This window comes from Habropoda laboriosa, unplaced genomic scaffold (assembly GCF_001263275.1).
Source record: "Habropoda laboriosa isolate 0110345459 unplaced genomic scaffold, ASM126327v1 scaffold197, whole genome shotgun sequence".
Classification (NCBI taxonomy): Eukaryota; Metazoa; Arthropoda; class Insecta; order Hymenoptera; family Apidae; genus Habropoda; species Habropoda laboriosa.
Window position 1 is genome coordinate 234,623 of NW_017100305.1, and position 20,752 is coordinate 255,374.

A 20,752-nucleotide genomic window follows, 5' to 3' on the forward strand; every position below is an offset into this window, starting at 1 on the left:
CGCGGGACGATCCCGACCGCGTCGTCGTCGTCTCCAAGACGTTCGCCCTTTCTCCATCTTCGCGAACAGGCCTCTCCCCTGTCCCCGTGGGACACGACCACGCTAAATTAGCCATTTCGAATCTCGACGAGAGGAGGGTAGTGTCATCCGTACTATGAAACTTGTACTGCCCCCTCAGATTCTAGACTCGGCCCACCGAAACACTGCCGAGTGTTTTCGAGCAAGCACAGTTCGCCAGAGACGCTCTATTATCGACGTCGCGGAAACCCCTGGAGAGGAAAGCGGAAAGAAGTCGCTGCTTTTCACCCGGTAAAACGTTTCCGGGCTCTAAATCAAGCCGGCTAATTCGGTTTAACGGAAGAAAAGAAAGCGGGGGTGGCCACCCTTCTGGCTGTCTGCCCTTCGCAAAATTACATCGGTGGCCAATGAGCCGCGGCGGCAGCTCGTGAATGCGTCTCGCGGCTCATCGAACGATAAGCCGCTCGTTAGATCGCCGCCAATTTGCGGACATTTCGCAGGCGTGTTCGTTTCCGCCAAAGAAGAACCGTGTTCCTTTCTCAAACGCGGCAACAAATTTCGAATGCAATTTCAAACGAACGATCCCCGACGCGAAACCGCGCGATATTCGCGACCCTGTACACCGGGGATAGAGCGAGTTTACAGGAGAGAGGCGAGGTGGAGGAGAGGCGAATCAAGCTGGTAGATTAGGTAGGGCCGCGTCTCAGCAGTCTGCCGGCAATTTGAGAGCGTTTGCGAGGTCCATTAACGGCGGTAACTCTTCACGACCGGCCGCCACGAAGATTCAATTTGAATGCTAACCAGAATAGGAAGTTCGCGCCGGAGCCCCACCGCCGCTACGTGTAGGATATACGTTACGCGGCTGCCCCTTCCTGCCGCCCTCCACGCCCCTCTCTCCCTCCCCCTCTGCCTCGCGCCACCCCGCGCCGCCCCTCGCCACCCTGTTATTGCCAATTTCGGCGCGTTTCTGCAGCCCACTTTGCGATCGTTTAGATTATCATCTCTCCCGGTTTCTCTTTCTCTCGTCTCCACGTTAGGGTCTCCCTTTCCTCCCCTCTCCCCCGTCCTCCCTCTTCTGCTCCCGCCGTTTCACCGTAGATTCGTCTGCATTTCCCTCGGTACCTAACGTTTTCCGGAGATAATTGAACTTTATTAGAGATCGTCGTGAAGCCACCCCCTTTTCCGGGGGACGAAGGTCCGTTCGAATCGACTCGGTTTAACGATTACCTCTTCTCCGTTGTCTTTCCTACGCCCTCCCTCGTTCGTGTTGCTTCCGTGTGTGTGTGTGTTAACGAGGGAATAGCGAGAACGTCGCGACGGTGTCGTGAAAATCAATCGTGTAGCAATGAAAGAAGAGAGGGTAAGGTTATTGAAATTCGACCGCGAGTTCACGGCCATTAAAATTTCAGGGATTAACGTTGATCGCGGCGAACGACTGTTAGGGCTGGTTCGTAAGAAAACTCGCCCCCTCTGGGAAGGAGCTGCGCCTACTTGCTGGTCGTTCCCGCGTCAATTAGACGTTCCCTAATCGCGAGACGCTCCATAAGCCGACGAAGAAGACGAAGAAAGTTTGCATGGACGATCGTTCAGCGCAGCTCGCAAAATTTCGAAGAAAATATTAACACGATAACATGCACGATCTTTACGAAAGCATCGTACGTACAGTTGATCGAAGAAATATAGCTTTCCGTTTTTCCTCGCTTATCCCCAGATTTCTCCCACTATTTCTTCCATCGACTATACCTTCCCGCGGGTCACGCGCTACTCCGGAATCCACGAAAGTGAATTCGTTATCGCGAATCGTTTCAGATTCTCTAAAGCGATTCGCGGAAACCTGGCAACAGCTGTCGCGAGACACGGCTCGTTAAGAACCGTACGAATCATTTCGATGGGCCCTTGTACGAGTTATCTGGGAGCGGAATCGGCGGGGGATAGGCTAGGTGAACCGAGGAGGATCATCGGCGATAATAATATTCACGGTAGCCCGAGCAAGTCTGGCCCGGCAACAATAACGGTGCAACGGAACGTGCATGCCACTGTTACCGGAGCGATTCATGGTTATTGATTAGAGTATATGTATATGGGTGGCGGGAAGACGAGAGGCGGTAGCAGCGGTGTAGCGTTCACATCCCCGGAGGGCTTGTACGACGACGTGTACGCGTGGTATAGCTTCTGCGCGGCGCTAAGATATTCGCAGGGCCCGGGGCCACCCTCAGAAACAACAATGTCAACTTACCCGGTGCGCCATGCCCCGCAATCGTTTGAATAGTATAATGTAGCTTTCGTGTTACGCCCCGTACGACACACGTCCACGTATCGATATATCGCCGCTTCGATGCCGCCTTCGACCCACGCCTACGCCCACGTCGACGTTCGCCGCCGATCCTCCCCGCGAATTATTTTCACCGGGTTTTCTTCCTTTTCGTACAAACACCGCGCGTAGGTTTATACACGCGGAGAGGAAGATAGACAGAGAGATTGGCAGGCGTTTACCAATTTCATTTCGACGGATCACGGGTACCGGTAATAAACCGCCGCTGGGAATTAACCGGCGGATTATTTCGGTAATTTACAACCCCCGGGATGCTCCTGGCACCGCTCGTCTCTCTTACTCGTCGCAAATTTCTCCGATAGGGAAGGAAGTTGAACGCCTTCTTGTTTCACGCGACAGTAACAGTCGTCAATTAGAAAAAGTGTTAGGGTTTTAAGATCTTCTGGAGCCCGGTGCGTTACCTTTCTTTTAGACGAAAAGACGTAGGAAGGAATTGGGACATTGTTCTCTCCCGACCGCGAGAATTTCATAAATTTCTCGGACCTGAATCCCGATTAATCCCGCGGCTCGCGTTATTTGCCCACGCGGGGGTTTCCCGGCGTCCGGAGGGGAGGGCCACAGGCTCTCCCGAAACGGCGATATTATTGTTTCCACCCTTGCATATTATAAACGCGTAACGATCGCTCGGCAAGTTTGTCCTCTCCCGCGGGCATGCCTCCACCGTTGCGGCGCTCGAATTGTCTGCGGTTCGCCTGAGTGGATAATACGATACGCTCTCTGCGTATCGCGCGTTTGCGTATTAACAAAGACGGAAAGAAGATCGCGTTGTAAGTTAGCGCCCGAGTGAGAAGCGCGCAGAGGTCAATAGTTATTCGGCACGGATTACGTTCCTTGGCTAAGGGATACAAGGGTTTCCCTCCTACAGGATTTAAGACGGACTTAGGCCTTGTTCCGGTCGCTGACCACTTTGCCTCCCATTAACCATTAACGGATCTAACGAAAATAGGATTAGATCGCAGCTAGACAGAGCTAGACGCCGCGCTAGCTAAAACTACTGCCGTCTGCGCAGCGGCGTCGGGTTTCTTCACCGAAAAGCCGTGGCCACGGATTATCCGCGCAACTTTTTCCCTTCGATCCACGTCCTCCGTATCCCTCTGCTCCCGTGATCCTCCCTTTTTTTCCTCGCGTTCGATCGGAAACGTCTTCTTAAACGTCAGGTAGAAATAGTTGGAATAACTCTCGATGTCACGTGTAATTCTGAACGAAACAGTTAAGCAGGTAGCTTTTTTCTTGGTTATTTAACACCGGGGGTACCAGTCGGGACAAAATGACCCATTAGCGACTCTCCAAAAGTGAATTTTTACGTAAGTAAAACGTGATTGGGGCGTTGGATTCAAATGGAAAATAAATTCGGAAAGTTAGAAACGAAAATACTTTCTAGTATCGATCAATCACATTTTTTCGAAAGTTGCTCATGGGTTATTTTGATCAGGCCGATAGTTCTAGTGTTAAATCTTCTTCTCAAGTTCATTTCAAACATTCGTTAAACTTCCAAAAGCTTCTCTTCTTTTTGGTAAGACCTCTTTCGTAAGGTGGGTCATTTTTGACCCGTTTAAAAAGGAGCTGTAATTCGCTCTTCTACGTAAGTTAATTTGTAATATTCATCAAGCTCTGAAGAGCTTCTTTCCTACTCGCGACAAATATTGCCACAAATGTCTGGCATTACGTTCGGTCGGTATAATTACGGTATCAAACCATCCGACACGTCGTTCCAGCATACACAAAGAGCCACGTGAGCATGCAAGTCCTTGTCCACGTTATCGATCTGGAAGAAAAGCCAACAGCTCGCAAACGCTCGTGAAATTTACCAGCAAAGGGGGCACCCTTGTTTTCTTAACTAATCCTCCGCTTCTTCGAAACAGCAATCGAGTCCGAAGTTTAACGTTCTAACCTTGTAACATCAATTCACCGAGCTTTTTCTCTTTCGGCCGAGAAGATAGTCGGGCCAGAGAGCAGCGGGACAATTGAACGACGAGTGGGGGGAGAGATACGAATGGCGTGGAAGGAAAGGCGACGGGGATAAGGTCGTACGTCGCGAACGATCGTAGGTGAATAGTTTCGATATCTCTGTCGGCAGTCGAGGTCGCGGGACTTCGGTGGCCGTGTTCGTCGCACGAACTCGGCCGGAGATACGGCGGAGAGCGTTTTCACGTTTCTAGATAATCCTTCCTTCCTTCGGGAACAGAACCCTCCGGGATATCTTGCCGAGTTATTGCACGGCCGCCGCTTAGAAACCGCCGCACCGCTCCTATACGATATCGTGCCTCAGACACGTTCCTCTCTCTCCTCCAACAAACCATCTTCATTTTTCCGTCCTGCGCGAATCTTCGCTCGGAGAAATTCGAGTCGCGAGATCCTTCCTTGCACGCCTCTCTTTTTCAATCCAAGCTTCTGTAGTTGCATACTCACGTGAGAGTGTGAGCTTTCGACGTTCTTGTTTTATTTAATTATACATAGCTGGATATTCACGAGAGAGTCTCTCGAGAGTGAAGAAATTTTTGTATCCAAGTGTCCAACGCAGGTTTCACGGTGCGATAGTCAAAATTTCGCGGCGAATCGATCGCCGCGCAGTCGTTGAACCGTTCTCGTACGCAACTCCACCGCGAGCCCGCCTTTTTCCCCTCGTTCCAACGAGACTGGCGCGACGCGCTGCTGGATCTTTATCGTTATTACGTGTATCTGTCCGACTGTACGTACTTGCGTGCATGCTAGACCGCCCGTGTATAGCACGAGACATTAATGGTTGTCGATCGTAAAACGTTCGCAACCTTCGGAATCCTGTGCCGGCATTTATCGAATAACCCCCGACGACCTGTACACCTCGCTTCTTAACGATCGATCCTTCTCTTCCTTCTTCGTTTTCTTCCTTGTTTTCCTACGTTTCTTCTTTCTTTCTTTTTCTCGTTCAATTTCGTTCCTTCTTTCGTCGTACGCGTTGCTTTATCGCGAGAGAATTCGTCGATTGGCGGCACTGTGCACTGTTGCGGAGAATTTATGCGAGGGCAAAGCGTATCGCGTGCACCGGAAACGGCGCGAGTTGTAAAATCGTAGCCCAGCTGCCCCTCTTTCCTCTGTCCCGGCGTGTATGTGTCACTTCGAGCCCGTAATTAAAAATCGTTTTAACGAATGCAGCCTTACGGTGGGTATCTTTATCTTCTCTCGCGTCCACCAGCCTCTCGTTAGCTCGGCCGCGTTAATAACCGCCTGCTGGCCGCGCATCCTCCGTAGTTCTACGTGTGTGGAACACCGCTGTGTGATACCGTCAGCGATCTCTTCTTCTTTCTTTTTTTTTTTTTCTCACGACAGCTGAATAAATAGAGTGTGTAATAATAGACGACACCTACGCGATACATCGATACGATCTCTACCTCGGCCGACGCTTTGAACTCTCTCGCCGTAGGTGAGAACCTTAACCTCGTGGTTATGAACCTGTAACCGATGCTCCTGTGTTCGCTGTGGTGCTTGACACGCAGAATTTCTTTTTATTGGTAAACATTTCAAAATCTTCAAAATCGTCATAATTTTCCCGGGGAATGGAAATTCGTGGCGTTTGAAATTTGTGAGGAATTTTGCAGTGGCAGAGATGTGACTTTTGACCTTTGGAATTTTTTCTCAGCAAAAGGAAATGCGTGGCGCCTAAGCGTTATTAGGCACTTTGCACTGGGAATGAGATGACTTGGAGACCTTTGGAATTTTTTCTCAGCAAAAGGAAATGCGTGGCGCCTAAGCGTTATTAGGCACTTTGCACTGGGAATGAGATGACTTGGAGACCCTTGGTATTTTTCCCAGCAAATGGAAATTCGTTAGTCTTTGAAATTTATTAGGGATTTTGCACTGGAAATGAGTAGACTTGAAGACCTTTGGAAATTTTTCTCAATAAATAGGTATGCGCGGCGCCTAAGCTTTATTGGCCACTTTGCACCGAAAGAGAGACGACTCAGAAATCTTCCATATTTTCTTATCTTTCACTGTTGAAAAATATACAGAGCGAATGTTCTTAAGTTCGACTCAAACTTCCACATCTGAAGCGAAATTTTTTAAAGACTTCACCCGAAGGAAAAAAGGGACAGAATTTTTTCGCTGTTGGCAAAAATATTCCACCATGGTGGTCAAACATGGCGGACAACCGTGTCCGCGGAAGATTATCCTGTCCACCGGTTCATCAGGAGACACCTGTAACACCTGCTCAGAGCGATGATCGCGTCTCTGACAACGAATCGGTCTCTCGAGTCGACGCGTTCTCCTTTATTTACCCAGCTTTGCCGCGTCGAGCATGTTCCGCCGTTCTAATCGTCCGGTTACGTCACGCGACAGGGAAAATTAGCCAGACTCGTCTCGCGGGTTGAGTAGATGGAGTCGCATCCCGCGTATAATGCGCGCGATTATATGCATTAAGCTGCGAGGGGCGTGCTTTAAGGGCCAATTATCGTGGCGTTTTCACGCTCGACGAGAATCATCTCTTCGTGGCGCGATGACACTCTCGAAACGGGATTCTCTCGCGCGTTTCATCTTCTTCTTCTTCTTTCCGTTGGATCTGTCTTAGCAGAAACGTAGCCGCGTGCCGCGTCGCGATTTCACGTCCCCAGGATCACAGCGAGAGTTGCAACAAAATATTCGTTCCTTGCGGCAGTAAACGGCGTCGTTAACGACGCGACCTCTCCCTCTTTCGTTCACCGCTGGCTCTCTCGCGTCGCCGTTACCACTGCTCTTTTATTGCCGGTAAATTACACGCTTTATTCGAGCCGCGCGACGACCCAACTGAAAGCAAACTGTATAATTGAACGGTAGTTAAAACTGCGGTAGGTCAAGTTTCTTTCCACCTCGACGAAACAGAGAGAAAGAGAGAGAGAGAGAAGCCCCGTTCCTCGCCTTTGTCCACGTCGTTTTATTCGTTTCGTTGATGGTTCTCGGTGGAAATTCAATTTGATTCTCGTTGATTCATTGTGCAAGTGACAATCATTGTCGGAGTCTGGAGGTCGCTTCTTTCCTTCTTTTCTCAGCGTGTAGAACCGAGTAGAAATAAAAATTCCCGATCGTTATCACTGTTAATTGCAGGGTTCGCTTTCACGGACGTACCAAGTGTACCTACTTTGTTGTACGTTCGTTTTACAACAAGGTACACGTGAAAGAATGATAATACACAGTATATAGTAATAATTTTAGCACGAACAACAAAGTGATTATTACGGCAACCAGAGTTCCTAACAATTTTCATACGCTATTCTTTTTATCATTCGTCTCGCATGACCCGTCTATTATCGTCATCTCGAATCGCGACAACTTTTCCGATGTATAATGAGTTTAAGCAGGTGCTGAAACTCGATCGCCATTTCTCTCTCTCTCTCGAAATGATTATCAGTCTTGTAACAAGATGTTCAATTTTCAATCATTTACCCCATTACCGTATTTTTACCGTGTAATATACTGTTACGCGGTGACACTCTCGTCGCGTAATATCAATCGAAAGAAGAAAAGAAGAAATCAGCGACCTTGACGGAAAATCCAGGCGAACGATCGTGTAATAATCATAATCGAGCGAAGGCTATCGAGAGGAAGGACCTCTCAGGGCACAACAGAGTCCTGGCCGGAGGACACTTAAAACGGCGACGATAAAACCAGCGACGCGACAAAGTCTCGGGACGAGGCTCGGTGTGTAGATACGAGGAGCAGAAGGAGAGACGAGAAGAATCCGCGAGATCTTCTCTCTACCCGCGGTGTCTTCGAGAGGCTCGTAAATTTTCGTTTTATAATCGCGAGGTCTCGCGCCTCCATTTCAGCCGGGAAATCGCGAGGTCGTTAGTCCGCCGGTGTGTCCGTTTTGTTACTTAATTCCGGCGCGACAACGATCGGTGACGATCGAGCGGCAGGATCGATGTCCCGAAGATCGTTAAATCCATGATTTAAGCGACGTCCGCGGTTTATCGTCCTGTTCGTCTCGTTGCTTCCTTCCCGCCCCTTTCTGCAGGATCCTTTCCGAGGCTGTGTTTCCAGGAAACGCCGCGCCTCTTTGGCGATTTCGTTCGCGCCACCCCTTGTGTAGAGGACATCTTCAACTTTGTGTCATCTGCTGTCAGTTTTAACGACTTTTAACCTTCTTTCTTCCGTCAGATCTTATGTTTATTTCTTCTTCTTGGTGTAAGTTTGAATCCAGCACTGTGCTGTATCTCATTGCTTATTCGTACAATGTTGTATCACCGTTTTGCAACATTGCGACTCGCGCGGGCTCCCGGAAAAAGCACATTGTTGCAAAACGCGCTGTCGGGTTTGCAACTTTGTTGCCGCGACACGTTCTCGAAAATTGCACATTGTTGCACGACGCGCCGTTTTGCAACAATGTGCGTTTTTCGAGAACGATTCGCGGCAACAAAGTTGCAAGCGCGATCTCCCCGTTTGCAACAATGTGCTGTTTCGGGAGCCCGCGCCAGTCACAATGTTGCAAAACGGCGCGACTTGCAACTTTGTGAATTTGTGGGGAACGATTCGCGGCAACAAAGTTGCAAGCGCGATCTCCCCCTTTGCGACTTTGTGTCGCGTGCGCGATTCGCGAAAAAAGCACATTGTTGCAAAACGCGTTATCTGGGGTTTGCAACTTTGTTGCTGGGAGTCGCTTCCGAAAAATGCACAATGTTGCAAAACGTCGCGGCTTGCAACTTTGTGCTTTTTTGGCAACGATTCGCAGCAAAAAAGTTGCAAACCCGATAGCCCGTTTGCAACAATGTGCTTTTTTCGGGAGCCCGCGCCAGTCACAATGTTGCAAAACGGCGCGCCGTGCAGCAATGTGCGTTTTTCGAGAACGACTCGCGGCGACAATGTTACAAACTCGATAACACGTTTGCCACAATGTGCATTCGAATATAATACGAGTTAACGATGTTACAAGCGTAAAATGACACTTGTAACAGTGTTACATTCAAGTGTAGCGCTTGTTTGCTTTCTAAATAACGCTTCTAATTATGTTGCAATCAGAAATAGAGATTCCAACAGTATTTGCGTTCAAACATAACGCTTCAAGCAATGTTGCATTCAAAAGTAACGCGTACATCAATGTTTTGCATTCGAAATAGTGCTTCCACCGATGTTGCATTCGAGAATAGAGACTAAAACAATGTGTGCATTCAAGTTTCAAAGATGAGCAGTGAAATAAAAGTATCTTGCTACTTAATAATCACCGTTCAACGATATAAAAGTTCTTTTCCTGCTACTGCAACCGTGTCCCACACCGCGATCAATTTGCAACCTCAACTCACACGGGAACAAAGGCTCCGCGCAAACAAAATGTCATTATACATTCTCAACATATTTCTCCATCCCTATAAATAACCCCTCTATCTAGACGATGTCAATGGCAGCCTTCGACGACACTGATTATTATTATTATCAGTGTAGTTATAGTTCAACGATATAAAAGTTCTTTTCCTGCTACTGCAACCGTGTCCCACACCGCGATCAATTTGCAACCTCACTCACACGGGAACAAAGGCTCCGCGCAAACAAAACGTCATTATACATTCTCAACATATTTCTCCATCCCTATAAATAACCCTTCTATCTAGACGATGTCAATGGCAGCCTTCGACGACACTGATTATTATTATTATCAGTGTAGTTATTATTAGTATACGGTATCTTGGCAAGGATCGAGGATTTTCCAAGCTTAAACGATCCCCCCGAGATTAATCCCGAATGTTAATCCGGCGATACAGGCGGATACGCGTGTCGACAGGCGTGCTGCAGCTCGAGCTAGCCAGGCGTACAATAAACTCGGTTCGAGTTCGTGACTCCTTTTATTGTTAAATAAATAATCAACCAGTTGTTGCCGCGTTAGGCATAATTTATTAGCCTCCCCGACACCAGCGGGCCCCCTCTCTTAAATTCTTTCCCCCTCGTTTCGCTCGCACGCTCCCGGCCTAGCCACCTTCATCCTCCTCCTCCTGTCTCTCCCGGTCCCTCTTTCACCGTCTCTCCACGGTTCTCCAAGAGAGGAGGAGAAGAGGAAAAGAAACGTGGCTCGCGATGCGTGCGCCTATAGCCCGTTTATCCTGTGGCCCCTTTTGGCCGCTGGTGGCTTATGCTAAAACCAAGGCCCGCTTGGTTTCTCTAATTCACAATCGGCCGCGTTCTCCGGGCTGCTGGCCCTCGAGGTGGGAACCGACAACGACCGCGCCGCTGCGACATCGTATTGTCTCGCGTTTTTATTCCTACGTTTCTGCCTCGCCGAAGAATCGTGGTAGAAAGAGAGAGAGAGAGGATGGACGATATGCGGCGCGCAGGTTGTCTCTGTCCTGGTTTCTGGCATACCTCTGGATCACGCTCGTTTGCGCTTTCCACGGATTCGCGCGAGAATAGCCTGGAGCCGAGGGCCCCCGGATCTCTGCTGTGCGTGCTCTCGGTCGCGGCTCGAATTAACGAGTAACAACGGGCCCACCCTGACCCGGGCGCCAACGTGTCCCATTAAAGCTGCCCTTTTTCTTCCTCCAGCCGGTCGAGCCTCGTTGCTACCGCTGCTGCTCGTTATGAAAATTCCTCGAGTTCGATGCGGGACACGATCCAGCCGAATGGATTACGGGGCTTGTGGGTGCTATTGGCTGTTGTGTTCCAGTTATATACAGGCAACGGTGCGCACCCTCCGTTCTCTTTTCGGGTTTACCTTATGGTACACCCGAGATTGTGCATATAATTCTCCTCTTCTGTTCGGTAGAGAAAGAGGGCTTCGATTGTTTCGCGATCGATTAATTCAATTTTCCATACGTTCCGAGAGTTGTACGCGAGCAGTGGCGCACCCCTCGTTCTCTCGATTCCAACATCTCGCCGATAAATCTCATCTTTTCGTCTTCGATACAGAAAGAAAGTTTCCATTGTATCACGATCGATTGAAACGACGGTTGAAATTCTCTATTCAGTTTTGCTATAGTTCACGGTGCCTTAAGATCCAGCGAATAATTCTTCTCTCCCCGTCTATTCGGTGGAAGAAAGATAGTTCCGATTCAATTTTCCATCCTGCATTATCAATTCTCATTATACAAACACAAACTAAGTGGAGTCCAGTCGTTCGCCACGAGGCTCCCAGAAGACCGACCAGTTGCTTCTCCTCGACCAAGCCTCACCTGATTGATTTACGCTTAACCCTGCCAGCGAACGACCCTCCGCCCCCTGTTGGTCGCGCGCGAGCAACGCTATCTCTATATCGGCCTGCGGAGCGGCCATTATCGCGCAAACTATGTACGCACACGTGTATCGATGCCACGCTCGTTTTTTCCTTTTTCCTTTCCTCCCTGTCTGTATCCGTCGTTCGCCAAGCAACCAGTCGCCACCATCCTTTTTCGTCCCTTTCCTTCGACCACTTTTCTACCCTCTCCTACCGCGCTGTGTACACACAGGTAGAGAGAAGAACGGATATTTCCATGCTGCTCGTTACCAACAGCCAGATCGATAGCAACGATCAAAAAAAAATTTCCAACTATAATTGAATCGGGAGGTGTAAGAGAAGGCGGTTAAACTCGCGAAACACGAGCTTTCTTTTTACGACTGCTTCTCTCCCTTCTTCCAGGACGTCGTTCTAAGATCAACGTTCACAAAGGTTGTCGCGTCGGATGTTTGCTTTAATTAGCTCGTCTTGGATTTAATTAAGAACGGAACAGCTTTATTGCCTACGAAACTGTTGCCACCCTCCTACTCGCGATACCTAAACATCGTTCGACCAAAGTCAGGGATCGAAAGAACGGGAAGGTTTTGTTTTCAGTGGTCGAACGAGAGGATTCCTCGACGAATCGATCTATACACGATGTACCAGAAGAAGATCGAGAAGAAGCTTCTTCTCTTCCAGCTGCGTTTTCCCCGCCTCGTCCCGCCGCTTCTCACGGTCCCCGCTATTAGCTCGGTGTAATTTATTACTTTCCACCTTAATAAGCATAATAATCGCCGCGGTCGGTTGTTCGCGCGCTCGCAGCACCGCGACCTTCGACCCGGGGACGATCTTTAAGGTAGCCTGCGCCAGGTTGCGGACGTTTAATGATCCTCACCGTCGATTCGACGCTCGCGAATGGGAGCGGAAGAATCGAAGGGAGGCCGTGGAACACGCCGGTGGAGAACGGGTGAACCGAGGACGAAATCGTAAGTCGTTTAGGGGGTATTCGTCGTTTTGTTCAGCTTCTGACTCTCCTGTTCTTCTATTTGTGGGTAGGTGGGGAACCGAGAGAGATCGTGTAGATCCTTTAGGTAGCATCGTGGTTGGGACTACTAAGTCATTCTCCCGGGGAGTAGCTTCACATCTGCGTTCAAGAATGCCCTCGTGTGGTAGAATATATGATACAAATTGTGGATGTTGTGTTCGATCAGGATGACTGCGAGGTTTCGAGGTGGGGACATACAGTGCCGGCCAAAAGTTTCTTCGAACCACTGCTACCAATTCTTTCAATCTATTTCAAATTGTCAAATTTGGGCAACGAGAGATTTTCGGAAATTTCTTGTCTAACTTGCAATAATTGTAGTCTCGAACTGTACATCTCGCTCGTCGTTTCAAGAAGTTTCAATTCGTACTTATCACATCCTACCTTTCATCCACCGCAAACTACCCATCCGGCAACAGGCGCATTTCAGTAGCCGTGTCTCCTCCCTATCCCGGTTCACGAGGAATCTCCTGCACGGCGAGCAAGAGAAAGACAGAGAGTGGAGTAGTTGCTCTGTCGCGCAGCGTGGCTCGCGGTAATAGGATTTCACGTAAGCAGCCTCCCAGGCAGCGGCCAAAAATCGAAGGAGCTTACGGAGCGAGATGCGCCGCCGGCCCGTGCATGCAGCCAGCGTGCTGCTACTCCGTTCGAACCACCCAACGGAAAAAAGAAAAGCATGCGAAACGGGGGTGGTGAGGGTGAGGGAAGACGGCGCGACACTGGAACAGCAGCGAGGTACAGACGGAGAGGACACAAAGGAGGAGAGAACACGCTCAAGAGGATCTACGAAAGCAAAGAGAGAGAGAGAGAGAGAGAGAGAGAGAGAGAGAAGGTGGAGGAGGAGGAGGAGAATCAACGAGAAAGAAAGACGTCCAGCCCGTACAATTTTAATTAACCCGGTACCGGGTAGCCGATCGCGATCGAATCGGGTGCACGATCTACAAGGAATCTACATAAGATCCTCCACTCGCGGCTACAACTCAATCCCCTCTTTCTATTCCGCTCTCTCGGCGGGCCTTAAGCGACTACCACCAGTCTTATACCGTCTCTCTCTTGCTCTATGTGTATGTGTGTTTTTACGCAGGCTTGCGTGGCGGTGGTAGAGAGGATCGTGCAGTGGACACGAAGGAAGAGGCGAGCAGAATCTTTGCGCTCCCGCCGTGGCTTCCCCTTCGTCCCTTATCTCGGCGAGCATCGAAGATAGCGAGCTGCTCGCCAGCATCCGGCGAGCTCATATTGTTCTCCTCCGCGCGGCGTGTAACTTACCGAGCGAACGAGACGGAGTATCCTCTTCTTCCTTTCTTCTTTTTCTCTCTTTGTCTGATTAATCGTGCGTTCGCGGGGGACTTAACGAAGACGATTTCTTTCCATGTTTCTCCTCGGTCTCCTCGGTGTATTTAGGGTTCGCCTGGTTCAAGAAGGAGGCTTTCAACGGGTAGCAACGGAGGATTGAATCGAAGGGTAAAACGGTGAAGAATGTTGTAACGTCGGCTTTTCTATCAATTTCGCTAAGAACGTTCTCCGTTGGGGAGTAGAGAAGTCCGGCTCTCCACAGGGTTAGAGAGCAACGGTCGCCGCGACGGCGACGGCGGCACTGTGGGCCTCGCTCGTGTTCGCGCGTCCGCGCGTATTAGGCCGCGCGGACCACGCAGCCATACGGAGGAGCTCGGTAACACGATAGCGGCCGTATGTAAAACCATCTGGTGTAAAACGAGCTGCTGGCTCGTTCGAGTATTAAATCGGCCCTCTCTCACCCCCGTGCCTCCCTGCCCACCCTCGTCTACTCTCTTTTCGTCGATCCTCTCGTCGATCGCCGCCCTCTTTTTCTCTTCCTCTTTTCTTCTCGTTCGATCATTCCGGAGCGCATCCTCGCTTCGAATCGGCCCCTTTATCCGACTCCGCTCTGCTTTATCTCCTCCTTTTCTCTCTCTCGGTCGACGCTCGTGAAGGAGGAAAGCTTTATACTCTGTACGCCGGTGGACATGAGGAATCCACGTTAAGCCGGCTTCGACGTCGCGACGTGCCGCAGATGAACTCGTCGCCGTGGACGCCGAGGCTCCGGGGGACGCGAAACGTCCTCTCGCGTTAAAGTCCCGGCTTAATCGGCCGGTCGTCGAGTATACGCGGAACAAAGGACGGCCTCCTCCCTCCTCCTACTCGCGAGCCGATCGCCGCCCAGAGATACTAACGGAAGAATGCCGGTTTTCTCCTTCGCCACTGTGGAAAAACGCCGGATCCGGCGGTGGTGGTGCAGGCATACGTTGTGCTCCGGCTGCAGCAGGAGCGTCGTTAAGCGCCGTGAACGCGCGCGTTAGCTGACGACCGTGGAAACGACACTTTGTACCGTGGTTAATGGGCAATTAAAGGCCGGACTGTACGTTTCGGATGGAATATATTACGCGTCGCGTGGCCTTCTACGCGACAGCGTGAATTCGCCTGGTCCTCGAAATGTGGGGCCAGGATGGATTAACACCCGAGTGTTTATTATCGTTCAATCTTTTCATTCGTTAAATGTACGTGTTTGTGTGACCCACCGTGTCGGCAAACAGGAGCATCTTTCGATGACCCACCGGTGGGTCACACCGTTACTAAATTCTGCATCCACAGAAGAACACATACGCCTTGCAAAAGTCAGTGAAACTTCTATTGGAACGTTTCAGAGGAAAGGAGAAACAGCTATATTGAAATTTTGCACTGTCGGTAAAAAACTGGGACCATTCGTCTATAATTATGTCAATATTAAACCTGCTCGTAAATCGAACCTCTTCTTTCACGAATCGCAAAATCAATGGTCCCAAAGTTTTTGTCGGTCCCTATATCACTTGAACGCCACGTCAAGTGCAATTCTTGATGCAGCACACTTTAAGATTAAACCAGTTCTACATAATATACGTTCGTATATTATAACACTTCGTTAATTGTAATTAGCCGACCGCGAGCAATGATGTAGGAACGTCGAAACGAATCCTCTTAGGTGAGCAATTACGCCGCCTAGAGAGGAAGATCCGGCCGATCGATCTGGAATAAACGACCGGACGATTTCCATCGAAACGCGACTTAAACGCCGCTTAATCTCTCCTCGCTTTTTCCCCCGGCCGGGCCGTTTCCCGTTTCTTCAAACGCTCTGCGCCGGACGCGTTTAATAATAACGCTCGCGCCGATCTATCACCTGCTTAATGAGAACGAACGCGTCTAAGAAGCCAACCTTAGTCATCCCTTAATCTCGTTCTCTCGTTTCCAACTCGCAACTGTTGCGCTAATTTCAAATATGAAATTCCATCGAAATAACACGTTTCACCGGTGAACAGGCTAGGAACGAAAGAGTAACAACACGTTGAAGCTAGTTCGTGGCGAAATTACAGCGGTCGGACACCGCCTAAGTTGCTACTCTTTACCGCGGATCCTAAAACGCTGTTCAGTTCTACCTGAGAGACGCAGAAAGCGACCTGTGACAGTCCTTGTTATTGTTAGAGAGAAAGAGAGAAAAGAATGGAAACGGACTAATGCCTGTTAATGTGCCCCGACGAGAAAGAGCCAAGGTAGATAATGAAATTGTGGAGAGCGCGGCCTCGAGCGATGGTGTGTCTTAAGAAACCGTCCGCGCCACTGACCTTTCTCGTAGTTGATTTGCCTCTCCTGCTGCCTCGCGTTGTCGGCCGCGACCTTCAGCAGGCCCTGGATATTCCTGAGCAGGGTCTCCGTACTCGAGACCGAGGGATCCTGGCCCCCCTGTGAAACGGCCACCGCCGCGGACGCGATCTGCGAGTAGTTGAGGGCCTGGGGACTCTCCGAGCCCGGTGCGGGCATCGGCAGGTTCTCCGGCACGTCCGACAGATCTGAAACAAACAGACACACGCGGCATGTAGTTGGACGATGTCCTTAGGTTTCTCTCTTTCGTCGTACTGCTTCGAAGAAGTGCTTCAGATTGGTACAGTCTGCGAGTGAAGTTTCGAGTCCTTACTTTCTCACATTTCTTTGGAGCAATTTTCAAGCCAGATCGATCTTACGACTCGTTCATATTTTAGACAAGTAACTTGCGGTCCTCGAACTTTTACATAAGTACAGGGTGTTCCATATGAAACGCGCTTCGGAATAACTTGGCGATTAATTGAAAGCGGTGATTATCCTACTATTCGGTGGCTATTGGGAACCGTTTAAAACGGTTGTCCGCGAGGAATCGCAGGACCATCGGTGCTTATAATAATCGGACACGCGAGCACATCCTTGGCGAGCAACGAGAGCTGCTCGCCTATTAGCGCACGGCTCCCCGGGATTTTTTGTCCGGCAAGGTATACATACGAGGCCGAGGAGGAGACGCGTCGGCGATAAATTTGGCGGAAGGATCGTGTGGAACAACGTTCGAGGGAGGTCTGACCTCTCTCTCTTTTCCATGCGACTTACAACGCGTGCGTGTTCCAGAGTCGTAATCCCGCGACGACTACTTGTTACCCTTCGCCACGTCTCTGATTTAACGTCACTACAGACGAATTAAATTCGCGAATTAAACGGCCACTCTCCGATTAGCCCAGGCCGTCTTGTACCACCCCGGTTGAACACCGAATTGTCGTCCGTTTCCAGCCGTGCGATTTATCCCCTGCCACCATGCTGAAATTTTTACAGGGAAAACCCTCGAGATTCCACGAACCACATTATCTATAATACGTCCCCCCCTCTCTCTCTCTCTCTCTTTGTGGAGGTCGTGCGACAAACAGTGATCTGTCGAAAGAGGGGAAAAAAGGCAGGAGTAGCCTCGTTCATTCTCTCTCTATCGACGATTAGCCTGGAAGCATGGTTTTCGTGGTCGTAGCGGTCAGTTGGAAGGAAGAAGGTCCTGAAACATCGAAGGTACCAAAGGATCGCCGGAATAAAGGATGCCTTATGGTTATTGCCGAAGAGGTTGGCCAAGAGTGGCGAGACAAGACGTCTGCGTGGGTTCTACGGGGCTTAAGTGACCAGTCCGCGCTGCTACGGCCCACACCGTGGGCTTTAGCCGGCGCGGCTGCTTTATGGCCAATGATACGTGCTTTATTGTATCGTCTTTTAATTATCAGCGCGCACCTACAACGCCACGGCATTCGGGTTACTTATTGCCATTGGCCGATTTAATGCTCGCGCGCCTCTCCTCGATCCGCCGGCACCTTTTGATAGCGGACACTCTCTCTCCTTTTTTCCACCTTATTCCTCTCGATTTCTCCTCTGCCGCCCGGTGTGTCCTTCGTCGAAACCCATTACAATTATCAGCGTCGCAGGCCAAGGGCCAACTCCGTACAGAGGTCGGTGTAACACGGTCGAATGACAGAGGGGGTAGGTACGAAATCTCCAGGAAGTGGAGATTCAAAGGAATAAGAGGATCGCGGGTAGATCGGATTCCGGGAACCAGAGCGAGATAGCGGCGCGTCTCGTTAAATCAGAACTGCATTCCACGGGCGTGTACACTCCCACGGGCGTTCGATGGGGTTCTACTTCGATCACCCGCGAGCACCGTAGGTAGGATGTAGCCGATCCGTACGACACGCTGCGAGACACGGATTTCGACCTCCCTATGCTACACGACCACCACAATTTATACGTCTAACTCGTGTCTTTCCCGAAATTTAGGGGCCCACTAATTCGATACTGTACCAACGATGACCTCTAATCTTCGTCCTTCCCAGCCTGCGGTCTTTGACTTATCTCTTACTTGCACTCGTGTTTTACGAGCCTTGGAATTCTCAAGTCCGCCGGAGGTGAGAAACCCTCGATTCTTTCGCTGCCGGTCACTTCTTATACGTCTCCTTGCGACAGAGTCACTATTTTTATTCAAATAAAAGCAACCGTCAAATTTTCTTTCAAATGTACCGTTCAAAGAGACAAGTTAGACGTTACTGTGTTAATTTTATTCAATTTTCAGGTTGAAACTACTTTCCAACTGGTGTTCTCGAAGAACACGATTTCGATCTAATTGGTTCCAGTCATGTTTCTCGAGAGCTGGAACTTGAAACTCTACGAGGTGAGAAATTTTTTCCGCCAGTTTCTGCTCGTGGTCGGAAGGAAGGAGGAGGTTGGTACGAGGAGACAGACGTCCTTTTCTGTTCTCGCCATCCGAGGCGAGGAGTCGCCAGCTCTAATTGGAATATCCAATTAACGCGTGGCGCGCGGACAATCGGCGAATCGATTAGAAATCACCGCGATTATGACGCTTCGGTGCATCGAAGCGGCGGGACAGCCGGGAGATAGCAGCACGGAGCACGGGCCGAGATTTTTATCTGAACCCATCTTTCATTATTAAAATGAAACTAAATACCGAAGATGTGAGTCTAACGACCAACGGGCCTCGCCGCCAGTGGTGCTTCTCTCCTCGCGAATCTCTTTAGAACGATCTCAATTACGAACAAATCGATCCGCTCGACCTTTGCGTAAACAAAAAACAAGAATAATTCCCAAACAATTATGCCTCGAAAATTACAAAACACCGCGAAAATGTCACACTATCTGTTATTCGACAAATTCTCAAAAATTTTCGAAAAACTGCTGCATCGTTGAACGTCGCCGGTGTGTCTACTCGAAAAGGAGGATGGAAAGAAAAGAAGTGGAATGGAGAGATGAAGGGGTTGAACGCGCGCGTATAAGGCGAAATCACGGACGCCTGCCGGTGAAAATTTCAGCGTGCAGCGGCTTGACAAGTTTTGACAACCGCTGAGGAGAAGAAGAGCCGAGAGAGAAGGAGAGAGAGAGAGAGAGAGGTCGTTCGGCACCAGCGTATGGAAGACGAATCCCAGAGAACGTCGTTCCGCGGCGAGCCGAGATGATCGATGAGAAGGTCTGACCTACCAGTCGTCCCGGGGAACTCATCTTTAAACGCGGTCTGTCCGCTCGATTCGATATAATTATTTTACGTATGCGTGGCCGCGGAACGGGCAACATCGTTTCAACTTTCGGCACACGTCAAATCCACCGTCACGCTCTACCTGCCTGTAATTGATCGACGTATCGTGTACGGTGGACGTATCGATCGACGCCCTAGGATCGCTCGTTTTTCCCCCGTGCACTTCCTTTTGCTCTTTTTCACCACCGATACACCATTCTCACCTTCGTCCTTCTCGTTGTCGTCGTCCAGGTCCTCGGACAGATTGTCGTCCTCCTCGTCGTCGTCCTGCGAACGGTGGGACACTTCTGCCTCGCTTCCGGAGTGCTCGCCCACGCTTCCGCTCCCCGCCGTCTTCGACAGGTTCAGCACGGGACTGTGGCCGTTCGAGGAACCTGCCAACACGTTGTTCAATGTCCAAGTTTACCAGCGTAATTTACAATCGAGGATCTTCGGAATGTTTCTTAACAGTCGGACGACCAAGGTGGGTCAAAATTGACCCAGCTTCTTTGGACCAAGAGAAACCCGAGAAAATCATAAAGAATTATGTTAGGCTATATTGTAAGTATGTATCACGATTTATTTAGCGAATGTCACTAAAGAAAATTTAAAGGCCAAGGTGGTAAGGACATTCGTGGGTCAAAAGTAACCCGAAAAGAAATGTCACTGAAAGCGATACTTCGCGAATTCGCGATAATTTAGCAAATGTCACTAAAGAAAATTTGAAGGCCAACAAGGTAAAGAAATTTGTTGGTCAAAAATCCTCTCATCATCCGACTGTTAAGAACGACCATCCTCGTCTGCCTAGAAGTACACATGAAATTCTCCGTTTTAAATCAATCTTTGGCGAAGTCTTTGGCAGTACCTTAAGATCGAACGAAGGATTACGATTAAACAGATCGAGTACACCCTTCGTGATCGATAATAATTGATGGATCTTATTTGCCCTCGCGTGTTTCTGTTTAGACTAAAAGGAGCGGTCGGCCCCTCCGTATTTGATATCCTAGCATTTTAATCCTGACGTGGATAGATACTGTTTGGCGAAGGAAATTTCCCGAGTGGAATGACGCATCGCTCGAAAGCTTCTTCTCGAGCAAGCATCGACGAAAGTCGCGGTGCACCGGTAGGCCGCGCTTCATTAAGCACGTCGTCTTTTGGCCCCCATCTCTCTCTCTCTCTCTCTCTCACACACACTCTGAAGAGAGGTTCCGTGGGGCCCAAAAGAACACGATCGGATTCGAACTCGAAACGTCGAGTTTGTCGCCAGTCGAGAGAGGGGCAAGGTGGCTGCTCGCCAGCAGGATAAAAGGTTCGATAGAACGGATTAAAATATTACGGGGAATGAGAAGAAAGGCGGAGCCGCGGCGCGTACCCCGTAACCCGATATCGGAC

The 20,752-nt window shown here is 49.8% G+C and overlaps 1 protein-coding gene across 1 annotated transcript in view; it reads right to left on the reverse strand.

Annotated features, from left to right (window-relative positions):
* The window catches only part of LOC108573987 (dachshund homolog 2), a 177,281-nt gene that overhangs the window by 44,889 nt on the left and 111,640 nt on the right, over positions 1 to 20,752 (reverse strand). The window contains exons 6-7 of the mRNA XM_017936483.1: positions 19,585 to 19,755; positions 16,128 to 16,352 (exon numbers count right to left, since the gene is read on the reverse strand). Coding sequence (XP_017791972.1) covers positions 16,128 to 16,352; positions 19,585 to 19,755 — 396 coding nt within the window. The remainder of the gene's footprint in view (positions 1 to 16,127; positions 16,353 to 19,584; positions 19,756 to 20,752) is intronic.